The 13,448-nt window shown below is 36.9% G+C and overlaps 2 protein-coding genes and 2 non-coding genes across 6 annotated transcripts; 3 read left to right on the plus strand and 1 right to left on the minus strand.

The window, feature by feature from the left end:
• Positions 1-211: 211 nt before the first annotated feature.
• LOC113706379 (NAD(P)H-quinone oxidoreductase subunit U, chloroplastic) lies at positions 212-2,344 on the minus strand. Its single transcript, XM_027228282.2, has 5 exons — positions 1,944-2,344; positions 1,439-1,500; positions 1,266-1,355; positions 1,019-1,159; positions 212-368 (listed from the first exon to the last, which is right to left on the minus strand). Exons 1-5 carry the CDS (start codon positions 2,248-2,250, stop codon positions 273-275), a joined length of 696 nt encoding a protein of 231 aa, XP_027084083.1. The 5' UTR covers positions 2,251-2,344; the 3' UTR covers positions 212-272.
• Positions 2,345-2,448: 104 nt separating this feature from the next.
• On the plus strand, positions 2,449-2,520 carry TRNAD-GUC (transfer RNA aspartic acid (anticodon GUC)). The gene has a single exon. It is a non-coding gene; the product is annotated as a tRNA-Asp (tRNA).
• A 90-nt stretch (positions 2,521-2,610) lies between these two features.
• LOC113705526 (peroxisome biogenesis factor 10-like) lies at positions 2,611-8,232 on the plus strand. Of its 3 annotated transcripts, none has more exons than XM_072063374.1 (12): positions 2,611-3,076; positions 3,597-3,880; positions 4,029-4,060; positions 4,793-4,882; positions 5,299-5,393; positions 5,483-5,678; positions 5,907-5,976; positions 6,076-6,154; positions 6,523-6,656; positions 6,786-6,880; positions 7,576-7,664; positions 7,774-8,232. In XM_072063374.1, the coding sequence occupies exons 2-12, from the start codon at positions 3,661-3,663 to the stop codon at positions 7,874-7,876; spliced, it is 1,203 nt and encodes a 400-aa protein (XP_071919475.1). In that variant the 5' UTR covers positions 2,611-3,076; positions 3,597-3,660; the 3' UTR covers positions 7,877-8,232. The 3 variants fall into 3 exon arrangements, with proteins under 3 accessions (XP_071919475.1, XP_071919476.1, XP_071919474.1); XM_072063375.1 differs by having other exon boundaries at positions 3,657-3,880; XM_072063373.1 differs by having other exon boundaries at positions 2,613-3,076; positions 3,660-3,880.
• Positions 2,622-2,693, plus strand: TRNAD-GUC (transfer RNA aspartic acid (anticodon GUC)). Its single transcript has one exon. It is a non-coding gene; the product is annotated as a tRNA-Asp (tRNA).
• Positions 8,233-13,448: the final 5,216 nt, after the last annotated feature.

The raw sequence follows: 13,448 nt of genomic DNA on the forward strand, positions 1-13,448 counted from the left end.
ATTTCATCTACTTGGAAATAATAATTGGGTTTTTTTTATAGCCATTTATTTGTCAAAATTTATTTATTTGCATCATCAATATAATTTTTAATCATCTTTTTGTTATATATATTACATAAAAAAAAAAAGCTACAGTATTTTTTTAAAAAAATTTATCCAAAATAATCTACTGTTCAAACATACTCAATTAATAATTGTGTGAAGGATTGAATGATTTGTAACCGCTTTTGACGGAATTGAGAGAGAGAGAGTGATACGTAACCACGGATTTCTTATCTATTGAATACAATTGACAAAACACTGGACAATATAAACCAGCCAAATATGAAGTATCCCACCAGTTTCGTTGGTCCTACGTCCTCCGGTTCCTGTTCATCATCACGTGCAGAAAACATCATCTCTTGTTGAATGAATCAAGAAAATTAGCTTTGTTTGAATTACATTTTTTTTGAATTTTTTTCAGGAAAATTACTGTGACAATTTGACATATGTAAGATAAAAAAAATAATTAAAAAATATGTTTATGGAAACCCGTGATAATTTTTTCTTTTTTTGAAAAAAAAAAGTTGCTTTCCACACTAAGCTTTTAACATATGCTAATGACGAGGGCTCTATCCTGTAAGTAAGTAGAGGGAGGAGGGAGGAGGATCCAGCAATTGTATGACTATAAGGTTCTTGTTTCTGAACCAAAACTTTTCATCCTCTCAGTGGAGAAATATTAGTGGGAACCATAGGCTAAATGTCACTCTCAGCTGAGATCATCTTTTCATCCTTGTTCATATGCCGGTTAAAACAAAATTGGAGCCAAATGCAGCTTTCAGCACAAACAAAAAGGGAACATTTACTTGATGACTTGCCCTCTTACCACACAGAAGAAAAAGGGGAAACTTTGCTAGCACAAATTCAAAAAAAAATTAAAGAAAAAGAAACCAACCCAAAACAATTATTTCAAAACATCGGTTCATGTAGCTGATTTGGAATTGGGAAATTTGCGAACAGAGAGAGAAACATAACATGCCTGAGGAGGAGGTGTTCCAGTTGGAGTTTGAGTTATGTCAACCTCGAAAGGCCACATATATCTGTCAGGTTTTTCAGTTCTTGCCAAGCTCCAATCGTATAGACGTCTCTCTTCTACTGAAGCCAAAATTGAATACGATTCCTGAGAAAAAAAAAAAAAATCAAAAGCAGCAGAATGTTGATCAGCCCAAGTAACATCTTCCCATGAAGTGTGAAAATGTTAGATTGAATTCCATATGGGCACCAACTTTCAAAAGCTCAAGATTTGTGTTGAGTTCTTCTTCTGAAAGTCCTTGACTCAACAGTTCATCAACCTTTTTCTTGTATGCGAGAAAAACCTGGAAATTTACAAGTGAGCTAGAGGGCAGAGGAACTGAGCTCTAGAAGTAAAATTTTTTAGCTGCTTCGGTTATTTCTGGACCTGATCATAAGAACATCCTCTTCGAAGTCCAAGCCTTCCATAGTGATCTGCATCGGTGATTGCTGCACTCTAGGAAAAAAGCGTTTTAGTTGTCAACAGTAATCTCCCATTCTTCATTTTGCAAACCCAGTTTTGAGAGGAAGCAAAAGAACTCATTTCAGTGTCAAATACAAATTTCTGCTGGAAAAGAACCATCAGCTTCAGCTCAATAGTGGACAAATTTCTAAACAAGCTGGAGGAATTAATTTAAAAGAATTTCAAATCTTGCGTTAAATCCCTCAATCCGAATGTAGCCTTTTGAAAGCAAGCACCATGCTGCTGCTACTTCTGGTGTTGTAAAACTTATAATTCATCCGGCTAAAATTTAGAGAAAATTCTCAGTTCTTAAATTTGGATTCTGCAAACATTCTTCATTAGCAATGAGCAAACATTCTTCTCGTTTACAAAATCAAGACGGACATAAACAATCATGATAGTAGAGGGAGTGAACGAATTAATTAGGCACCTATGCCACGAAGAGCCTTGTCAACGTTAAGAGGAGAAATCAAGGATGGAGGGCCCTGCGGAACTTCAGCAGGCGTAGTTTCTTCAGACTCTACTGTTTCTGAGGTTGCCGCAGTTTCTTCAGCAGAAACCTCGCTGCCAGAGCTCCTCACAACAACCACTCTACGAGGCCACTTTCTTGCATCAGGAAGCTTAAAATGGCATGAACCACGACTACCGTTATTACTTGTTCTTGAAGACGTTGATGAACAAAAATGAGGAGTTGCTGCAGCTGCTGCTGCCGCCGCCGTGGTGGCCGATGCAGCCATTTTGTGAGGATGTACGCAAGTCTTGAGGGGTTGGTTTATTCGTAGTTTTTATGCACAGATGATTGTTGAGGTAGAAAGAGGCTTTGCCTTTGCGGAGATAAAGCTTCCGCGCTCCCGCACCATGGAAATGCTATCTGATTGTTTTTTTCATCAATTGTGCTGAATAAGTAGGTCTTTCTTTCATTCTTAAGCAACAAGGTCGTTGTAGTATAGTGGTGAGTATTTCCGCCTGTCACGCGGACGACCCGGGTTCGATCCCCGGCAACGGCGTTTATTTTTGCAAATCTAATAAGTTTCGCTAAATAAGTTAATCTCTCGTTCTTAGCCTAAGTTTCATGAAATAAGTTAATCTCTGGCTCTTCGCCAACAGGGTCGTTGTAGTATAGTGGTAAGTATTTCCGCCTGTCACGCGGACGACCCGGGTTCGATCCCCGGCAACGGCGATTACTTTTGCAAACCCAAGTTTTGCTGATTGTGAAAAATTGCGAAATTGGTCCTTCGTTTTTGTGGATGATGCTTTTTCAGGGTCTCTTGAAAATTGATGCATTTTAGTGGAACTTTCAATATTTTGGTTGGGACAATTTGGCAAATGATCAATTATACATGTAGATTATCCTTTTCTGATCTCTCTGGTGCAATTTTATTCTCAGTTTTTAGAATTTGGGAAAACTGAGGAATTTCTTCCAGTGCTACCTATCCTGAACTTTACTAAAATCAGCCGAGTTCTCGGTTCTCACTTCCATTCAGTTGTCATCGCAAATTCACTTGCTTAGCTTCTGACCCTTGTCAAGTTGTCTGAGCCTTCTGGGAGCTAATCTGCTTGCAGGTAAGGGTGCCCATCATCTATTTGTGAAAATGTCGGACAAAGTAATCCGTGTTATCTTTATATTTTCCCCTCCATCAATGTAAAAGGGCTTATTGCCATTCCTACAATTTTTTTGGTTTTGATAATTGGTTAAATTTGTGTGTTGATGATTTTTTTGTTCCCCGCTCGTCAATCCAAACCCAAAGCTGTGTGTTAACTAAAGATAGGCTGCTCCCCCACCCCCCCCCCCCCTTTAACCCAGCGGAAGGAATGAACTTGTGGCGGGTCGTTGTGTTTTAATGGTTTTATTGAAGAATAGGGTTTAAGTTTTCATTTGGCTTTCTTCATGTTAAGTTTGTGTTTGTTTCTACTTCATTCTATCTATTTATATGCAATTTGAATTTCTTTTATTATTGTATTTGTTTTTTCGTACTTCAAATGAGCTAATTTAACTAACCAATCAGCGACTTATTAAGGGTTCCTTTTATGTGATGGTTTTTCTCAAGAAGAATGAATCTTGACGCCTTTGTTTCAATTGTAGGCTATAGAACACTATCAGAAAGCTTTCAGTACTTTCTTTTTGAGCAAGTTTGTATATTAGCAGGATGCGCCTCGCAGAATCACTAAGGGATTCTGGAGATGTCAGGAGTAGTAGAGAGGAGGCTGGGCCTAGCGGTACCTCTGGCTCTGCTCCAGATAGCACTGCTCGTGTTAGGAGGTTTCCATTGGCGGCGCAACCTGAAATTATGAGAGCTGCTGAGAAGGATGACCAGTATGCTTCCTTTGTCTACGAAGCCTGTCGTGATGCCTTTCGTCAGCTTTTTGGTGGGTTTGCACATATGCTTGCATTATTGTTGATAATGTCAGCTCTTTGTTATCTTGACTTAATTTTTTTTTTTATTTTTTTGGTTGATAATGTCGTTCGCATAATTGCATTTTTAACTTGCTTCTCAATTTCTTACTGTTTTAAAAGGTACAAGAGTTGCGATGGCTTATCAGAATGAGGTTAGCACATCCGATATCTTTACTTTGAACTTTGTCTTTATGAAGATCTCTTATTTTTGGCAAATTGAAAGTTTGCCTGGAACCATACTGGTATATGTGATAAACTGTTTGAATGAATCAACAGATATTAATTTGAATAAAACCAGAAATTCTTCCTTTTGTTTCATGGATTTCTTTAAGATTATGTTTCCCTGATCTTGATTTTATTATTATTGATTTTGGTCAGAATGTAAGTTGCCTTCTACCAATTTTTGTAATATGGCTCTGCTGAGAGGCTCTTCATGTATTTCTATGGCGTACCAATCGTGAGTGGTTAACAAAGAGATAGGGAACGAACTCTTGATGATAACATACATTTTATTTCTGAAATTAGAGACTTAAAAGTGCAATGTAAATCGTTTGTGTTCATGGAAATTTGTGTTTTGAATTTAGACAGATGCATGTGAGGTGCTCTATGTTTATTAAGCATTTCTTTGATAGAAGAAAGTGGTTTCTGAATGGAGAAAAAGTAGAATAAGGTATCTGAGAGACCTATGTGGAAAAGAGATCAGTTTCACTGAAAAGGGCATTATGTTCTTTAGGTCCTGTTCAAATAACTGTATTTGATGGGGCATTAATTATTTTAATGTTTTTTTATGAGCATCTTAATTCTACAAATGCATTCTTTTTTCAGCTTTGTGTTGACAATTTTTGTGGTTATTGGGTGACATCTGAGCCGTTACTCGTTTACAGACAAAGCTTTTGGGCCAGATGCTTTATTATGTGTTAACAACAGGCGCTGGACTACAAACGTTAGGAGAAGAATACTGTGACATCATTCAGGTGTTTCTCTTATTCCCTCTGTGGATTCTTGTCTTGGAACATCATGAGCATTTTAGCTTCACTTTTGTGGCAAATTTATCCATGTTTACACATAGCAAACACAATTATGCTGGTTAGCATGATGATAACTGTGTTGCACATGAAAGCATATGCTTGGAACTGTGGGGGCTTCATTCAATAGGCAAATCATTCTGTCTAGATCCAAAGAGGATATCATGCACAAATTTTGCTTTTGCATAATGCATTTGCCTACCTGAAAAACAGCTACACCATATTATAGTTACATTCTTAAGAAAATTCTTCCATTGCAGCTTATATGTGCCTCATTTCTCATTTTATATGATGTTATTTTTATTGGTCCGGGAATTTTTTTTTTTTTATGAGCCTTCCTTAACCAAATATTGTGTATCATACAGGTTGCAGGACCATATGGGCTTTCACCAACACCTGCTAGGCGTGCCCTCTTTATATTCTATCAAACAGCAGTTCCTTACATTGCAGAAAGAGTCAGGTTTTCCTGCTATTTGACGAGGATCTTGTTTCACTGCGAAAGTGAATCCTTTTGAACCAACATTTCATTTTATCCTGGCTGTTTTGCAGCTCAAGAATTGCTTCTCGCGGCATCTCACTTGCTGATTCACTATCTGATGATCTTCTTCTTGATGATGCAAGCCAGATCACCCATATACAACCTCCTGATAATGATGAAGTTGCAGTGTCCTTATTATCAGCTTTTTCCAGATGGAAAGCAAAAGTAGTTGGACTATGGTCCTATGCAGTTCAGAGGTGGCCATCAGTATGCCCTCTTCCTTGAACTTTTTTCTGCATTGTTTGCAAAATTTGGTCAAAGACAGTCGGAGAATATGGTCTCAATTTGCATTAAAACCCATTTTGCATTACTTTCCTGTGATACTTTTCTTTCAACAATTCACTTATTTTTTCCACGTATGCTCATCACATTTCTTGGTTTAAGCCATATATATTTTGTTTCATTTGTAACATCTTCTGACGCTTTTGAGTTCAGGTCCTTCCTTTTGCCCGTGAGATTTTACAGTTGGTTCTCCGCACTAACCTCATGTTTTTCTATTTTGAAGGTAATAAATACATTATTGGTGTTGCCTATCCATTCATTATGGATTATGCGGTTTAGTTTGAGAAACTTCTTAATGTCTTACAAATTTTCTTTGTGACAGGTCTCTATTATCATGTTTCAAAACGTGCTGCAGGGATTCGCTATGTCTTCATCAGCAAAACTACCAGCCAACGACCGCGGTAATTTTGTTGCTCAAGATGAGCCATTCTGAAACATCTTTGCCTATTGGGCCATGTAGATTTACATTTCTATACTGTTCTGTTGTCTGCAACCGACTTTTTTTCTTCTGGCTTATCAATTATTTCTAAATCTTTTAGAAAAAAAAAAGGTTATTTGTAGATTTTTTTAATTATAGACTACATACGCAAACATTGTGCATCCACAAATACAGTCTGCGTACTGGTTTATAGTAGTTTGATGTTCTTGCATGTGCCTTGTTACTATTTGAAATTTTTGCAACTATCATTGCAGAAGCCGGGTAGACATATCTATTTGTATGGTCCTTTCTAAGTATGTCCAAGATGATCAGGTTCCTCTTTTCATGCAGATATCAAATATTAGGTGTTTTTCTTCTAGTTCAGCTTTGTATCATTGCTGCCGAAGGATTGCGCCGGAGTAATTTATCTTCCATTGCCAGCTCAGTTCATCAAGCATCTCCTGGGACCTACCAAACATCTGCAGGTTTCTGAAATGTTCAATTTTCCCAATTATACACTAATGTAGCATCAGATCCTATGTGTTTCTATTTTCCCTTTTACAACTTACGGGTTGCCAATTAACTATTTTTTTTTCTTATGCTCGAGTCTGCAGGGCGTGGTTTACCTGTTTTGAATGAAGAAGGCAATCTCATAAGTGGGGATACTGAAAAGAGTAGTTGGGTCTCTGATCTGGCATCAACTTCTGAGGTAGGTTTAGTGTTTTATTCAGTTCAGGATATGCATCATTTTCTGAGGACAAATGCCCACTAACCTTTATGTTATGTTCTACTGCGTATTAATGCATGTGATGCTATAATGATGGTTTGCCTTTCTCAGTTTGTTGAAGATGATTTAATTGATGTCTAAATATAGGCTGAGTTGCTACATGTCAGGTTATGTACAAGTATATGTAATGTTGCTTTTGCACCATTCAGTTGTGACTACAAATTTGTAGAACTAATTACTGAACTTCTTTAAATCTTGAGCTTCCCCAAATACAGGAAAGCAAGCAGGTTTCTATAGTATATTTGCTATCAGTTAAGACTTGTGTTTCTTTGAGAATCCAGTTTTAAGCACAATTCTTGGCTGTCAATTTGTCAGCTACAAGTGTTTCATTCTTATCATTCTTTCTCCTTTTTCTTTTTTGCCTTTTCTTTTACAAATTGTGTTAGTCTAAATTTTCTGATAAAGATTTGAGTCCACTTGATTAAATAAACACCTGCAAAATTTGAACTCTGAAGTCCGATGTTAATAGTGAACCTCCTTTTCTTTTTTGCCTAAATTTTGAAGTGCTGCTAATAAATATCTCCTTTCCCTTTTTTTTTCCCTTAAGGGTCACAGTTCTTGGCATGTTTTGTTGTGTTTGATTGCAAATTAATTCTCAAAAATCATAATTGTTTTAGTCTAGTGCGACTGGAGTTAGCAAATGCACACTTTGCTTAAGCAGCCGCCAACACCCGACAGCCACTCCTTGCGGTCATGTGTTTTGCTGGTAATGTCTTCTGGAACCTGCTGTGTTATCTTTTATGCCGGCAGAGTATAGCTTACTTTCTTGCTCACCTTTTTTTTTTAAATTAAATTTGATGTTGCTTTAATTGTAGGAACTGCATTATGGAGTGGTGTAACGAAAAGCCTGAGTGTCCTCTCTGTCGCTCTCCTGTAACTCATTCGAGCCTAGTCTGTCTCTATCATTCAGATTTTTAGCTTGTCATATTGAATTCAAGTGCAAAATACAAGAAATAGTGACCTAACTACGTAGAAGGGTAAGCTTAGCGGGCATTTTTTTGACCTACATCAGAGCTTGATTTTCTTTATGATTAGCTCATGAGAAATTGACCAATTAAAAGATTTATATCCTTGTTAAAATATTACGTCTGAGGATGCCATGATTAGTCATTCGTAGTCTTGTGTAACAGCATAGAAGGATTCAATAAGAGTTGTTTTCCTTGTATGAGCCTATCGGTGCTCAAGCATACAAAAGAACAGCACAAACTGTATAAAAGTGAATGTTGAAACCTGAAATTCCCTATGTAAATGCATGGCAGCAATGCCTTTGTCAAGTTCTGTGTATATATATATATACACACACACACATACACGATGAATTATAGATTGAATTTGAAAGGTCACTATTACAGCGATCTGGTCAGGACGAAGTACCTGTCTCGTGTCTGAAGGTGACCAGATCTTCCATTTCCATCCAACACGGAGTCCAGAAAATGATTCTGGTTCTCCCTCCAGTGATGGACTGGGAAATTTTTCTGTATAGTTGGTTAAGAGTTTGCTATGAAAGTCTTGAGATGTATATTATTTTCCATTTGGCATGTATGTCAAATTTGTGCTGATTCAGCAGCTTTTTCTCATGTGGGTAAATCTGCTAAGTATTTTTTATGTCTTCAGGTGAGTTCACCAGTAATAGGGCTGCAAACGAGTCGAGCCGAGTCGAGCTTTGAGCTAATCGAGCCGAGCCTCGACTAAATTTTACCAAGCTCGAGCTCGAGCTCGAGCTCGACGAGCTGGCAATTTTCGAGCTCGAGCTCGACTCGAATCAAGTCGAGCCGAGCTCGAGCTCGAGCTCGAGCTCGAAAAAAATAAAAAAAAAATATTTTTATTAAAAAAAAATAAATAAAATAATATTTTTTTCTGAATAAATAATAAAATATTAAGGATATATCCGTAATTTCACTATGAAAATAAAAAATAAAAAAATATATATATAATATACGTAATTTTATTATTAAATAAAAATAAAAATAAAAAATATATATATATATACTCAAGCTCGCGAGCCTAACGAGCTTAATATTCTGAGCTCGAGTTCGAGCTCGAGTTTGACTCGAGCTGGCTCGAGCTCGACTCGAGCTCGATTAATCTCGAGCTCGACTCGAGCTTGACTCGAGCCGCTCGCGAGCGGCTCGATTCGTTTGCAGCCGTAACCAGTAAGAAGCTTAGCAGTTACCTGGTTTTTCGCAATTGTTTATTGACATATTTTTCTTGAAATTAAAGAATTGTTGTTACTTATATTCGTTTAGGCAAAATAAGGAAATGGATTTCTGAAAGGTCTGTTTTAAGGCGATTTCTCCTGTTTTCCCAGCTTCCAAGTGTTTCCTTCACTTGAAAACTGGCTTTCAACTCGTGCATTTAATGTACGGAATAACATATTCATTTAATGAATAGTTTTTATATTAATTGTATTTAGGAATGTTTATGCAATTTTAAGAATTTATTGAATCAGAGGTAATAAATTGCTAAGTCAAATTCTAATATTATCAAGTTGTCGGAGAATTTTCTTATAAAAAAGGGTTAAATGCAGAAAACCACCTGAACTTTCATATGAGTTGCACAATACACCCCTAAATATGTTTATAGGCAGAACGCGCCCAAGGTCCACTGAAAAGTAATGGATATTTACACACCGTTTATTTTAGGACTCAAATGACAACTTTATCCTCAAATAATAATTGAACGGACAAAATCACCCTTCTTCTCCTCCAAATCTATTATGTCGAGCGAAAAGTACAAGGCAAAGCTGAATCTTGAGTTTGCCAAAATTTTTTGCCTTTTTCTTGCAATCAAGAAAGAACCAAAACTGAATGACTGCAGAGGGTAATTAGAAGTGGGCAAAAGCAAATGACAGTCTGAAGAATCCAAAAACAAGTAGAATATTTAGAGTATCTCAGCAAATCAGGTAATATGCAAAGCCTTAATTTTTTCTTTATTTAATCAATTTTTTACCCTTTTTTGTGTGGATCTGGATGCCCAAAGCAGTGGGCTTTAGTTTTAGAATAGGTATTTGTATGGTTGTGATGGAATATATATATTGCATGTGGTCGTTATGTTGGTTTCATGTCGGGCTGATTGCGACCAAATTTTCTTATCTGTTCTTTTCATGCAATAATTGTGTTGTTTATAGGTTTCTTTACAAGATTCTAGTCTGTTAAGCAGGGGTTGGTGTTGGTAGTGTGTTTTAAGTTTATTATTGCTAATTACAGTATGTTAACTAAGTTCAATAAAGGTGGTTTTGTGGTCTCTCACTCAGATTTATTGTTTTTTTGTCACGAACTAGTGTGGTCATCACCGTTGGAAAGTATGTTCTCATTGGAAGTCCATTATGGGGGCCATTTTGTAAAAAACCCAGAACTAACATATGTGGATGGTAATATAAAACATTTCAATTATATTGACCCAGATTATGTGTCAAGATTTGAGATCTGGGGGCTGTTAAAAGGACTGAACTTGCCCATAAACACTCAAATTTGCTTTAAAATGCCGGATGATGAATTTGCCTTACTTAATAGTGAAGTAGCAGTCATGCATATGTTTAGGGATGAACCATACATTCATGTCTATGTTGGAGAGGTAAATGATAATAGGGATGTAGAAAATAATAATGGGAATCAGCAAGATGGTGTTGAAGTGTAAACATGCTTTTGAAGGGTTCAGAAAACAGATATGGTCTTTTTTTGTTTGGTTGAACACTAGGATATGCTATTTTCATACTTTGTATTAGTAAAGTGGAAGATGATCTTCCTGGTAGTTTATGCAATGAACTATGGACTGGTTTATGAAGTTACTGCCTTTATTGTTTCCATTGTTATGCTGATTATGTTTTTCACATTGTTTTTTTTTTTCTCTCTCATATAACCTGCTTATATGACAAACCATAATTTTATACTAACTTGAATGATTCATGTTACATGGTGTTCATGGCAGAAATACATTTGTACTTTTTTCTTTTCTTTCATTACAGCAATTACTACTACAACAAGCACCACTACAATTACATATATCAGCTTCCTCCCTTTGGAGTCAATCCTCCTCCTTTCTTTAAGAGTCCCTTTATACTTGGCCATTTTTTCTTGCAATGACCGGATTATAGTTTTGAATTCTTCACATTTGGTCACTAGCTGGTCATTTTGAAGCATAGTAGCAACTCTTGCATCATTCACTCTTTCAGATGCTCTTTGTAGTTGCTTATTCTGTTGCTGCAGATGGTTAATCCTTGCTTGCATTTCTTCCATTCGGCCATGAAAATATGTCCCAATTTCCATTCTTTTTTTGCATGTTTCAGGTTCCATCCATTTAAAATACCCGCATGCATTACTATTCTGTTTAAAACAAAATTCCAAAATAAGTTGCCATTATTGCCTTTGGTTCACTGAAATTGTATGTGAGATTTGGATTTATCGAATAATTGGAACATCCTACGAATTTTCTTCCTGGATTTTGAATGGTCCATGAAGTGCATACGTGTGCTTTTTTTTCACATCTGCATCTTGAGTTGAAGTTTGTTGCATGGTGTGCATTGCTTGAGCTGCAACTATTTGGATTGTGTTCTATATGAGTAGAAATTGTGTATCTATGAAGAAGAGGAAATACAAGGGGGGAGAATGAGAAGTGATGGTAGGTTGTTTTCATTTATATTCAATGGAAAGAGGGCAATTCTGTCAGCAAATTCAACGGACAGAAAGTGGTTTTCACGTGTTTTATCTCACCGTGAAATGTGTGAACGGTCTTTTTTTTTAGGGTGCAAAATGCCTATAAACATATTTCTGGGTATTTTGTGCAACTTTCATAAAAGTTCGTGGGTGTTTTCTGCATTTAACCCTATAAAAAATTAGTTAAACGAAAAAGTTCTTGAACATACCCAATTATTCCTATAAGTCGTTGGCCACTAAAAGAGTTTTAAAGCCCTATTTGGATGTAGGTTAAGGGATCAAATCCCTTTGCTTATATTCTAGAAAATCTGGACTTTCTTGGAAATGTTGTCAGCGAGTGTATAGGTATTCGTTTGGAGTGGTGATAGTTCAATTTCTTCCAAGTTGTTTTTGGGTCTTTTCAAATTTTCCTTCAGATTCTTCTTCTTTCAATATAGAGTAGTGTAGATCTATCGTATCTGACAAAAAAAAAAGATTCTTGAATATCAATTATCTATCGTCATGCAAAAACTCTAAAATATATCAATATGCAATTGTTTTACGCATATCTATCAAACTAATGGCCCGTTTGGAACCTAAATTTTTTAGAAATTTGTCTAAAACTTTACTGTAAATCACTGTAGAAGTTGTCAAAAAACTTTTTTCCTTTTCATTTTTAACAGATTTTCTTTTATTTTTTCTTACTTTTCCTTTTTTTCCTTTCTTTCTTTTTTGTTTTCCTGCCCCCCACTTCCCGGTTCTTCTCCCTCCACCTTTCCCCTTCCTCTTCCCCTTCCCTCCCATGTTCCCTCTCCTGAAATTGCCAATGAAGCAGCAAACAGAGAACTTTTTTTTTTCTTTTTTTTTTTTGCATTTTTTCTCTCCTCATCTCCAGCTATTTATCTCTCCCTCCCCCGCCACCCATCTTCTCCCTCTCCCCTTCCTTCACCCGGGGTCTAGCCAAATCCCTTTATAGAAGCTTGAATTTTCCCTCTTAGGTGCAGTACCCAATTTCAGTCCCTCTTAGGTGCAGCACCTAATTGCTTGAATTCCTACCTTCGCTGGAGCTCCGGTCGTTGAGAGGATTAGAATGCAAGGACAAAGCAGCAACAGAAATTCCCACATTCGATTTGCATTTTTTCTCTCCCTCTCTTGCCGGACAAAGCAGTAATAGATTTTTTTTTTTTTCAATTTTCCCTCTCCCTCCTCCTCTCCGTTCCCCGCCACCCTCATCCTCCCTCGGTGCAATCTGGTCTCACAACCAGATCGGCCAGAGGGGAAGAGTGGTGGGGGAAGAGTGGTGGGGGAGGAGTGAGGGAGAGAGAGGGGAAGAAAAAAATGGGGTGTTAGATCGGGTAATGGGGGAGGAAGAGGGGGAGAGGGAGAAAAAAACAAGAAGACTGACACTGGAAGAGGTGATCGACGCCGGAACCGGCAGTGGCGGTGGTGGCCGACGATAGAGGTGGTGGTGGGTTGGGGTGGGGGAGGAAGAAGAAAAAAAAGGGAAGGGAATTTTTTTTTTTTTTGAGTATTTTGAAGTGTGTAGGTAAAAAAATTTTGTCAAGATTTTTAGGGTTCTTATAACAAAAGTTATTAAAAAACTAGTTTTATACAAATTTGGTAAAAAACCAAGGTTCCAAACAGGCCCTAAGTTGTTTTTAATTGTTTAAAAAAAAAAGAAAGAAAAAATAACTCAAATGATGAGATGAAAGTTGTTAGAAGGGAGAGATTATTTATGATCGTTGCTTGAATGCGGAATAGTTAGGTACATTAAGAAATTGATCCTTAAATTCTTTCAATTGGCTATGCATTGAACCCGTGCTATGTAATTGAAAGAATTTTTTTAAAATTGAAAGATC

Source organism: Coffea arabica, chromosome 8c (genome assembly GCF_036785885.1).
Source record: "Coffea arabica cultivar ET-39 chromosome 8c, Coffea Arabica ET-39 HiFi, whole genome shotgun sequence".
Classification (NCBI taxonomy): Eukaryota; Viridiplantae; Streptophyta; class Magnoliopsida; order Gentianales; family Rubiaceae; genus Coffea; species Coffea arabica.

Coding starts and splice junctions, on each gene's coding strand:
- LOC113706379 (XM_027228282.2), bottom strand. CDS start 2,250: ATGGCTGCATCGGCCACCACGGCGGCGGCAGCAGCAGCTGCAGCAACT. Junction 1,501..1,943: donor CAAGGCTCTTCGTGGCATAG/GTGCCTAATTAA, acceptor CCTAGAGTGCAG/CAATCACCGATGCAGATCAC. Junction 1,160..1,265: donor CAAATCTTGAGCTTTTGAAA/GTTGGTGCCCAT, acceptor TTTTTTTCTCAG/GAATCGTATTCAATTTTGGC.
- LOC113705526 (XM_072063374.1), top strand. CDS start 3,661: ATGCGCCTCGCAGAATCACTAAGGGATTCTGGAGATGTCAGGAGTAGT. Junction 4,883..5,298: donor AATACTGTGACATCATTCAG/GTGTTTCTCTTA, acceptor TGTATCATACAG/GTTGCAGGACCATATGGGCT. Junction 6,155..6,522: donor ACTACCAGCCAACGACCGCG/GTAATTTTGTTG, acceptor CTTTTCATGCAG/ATATCAAATATTAGGTGTTT.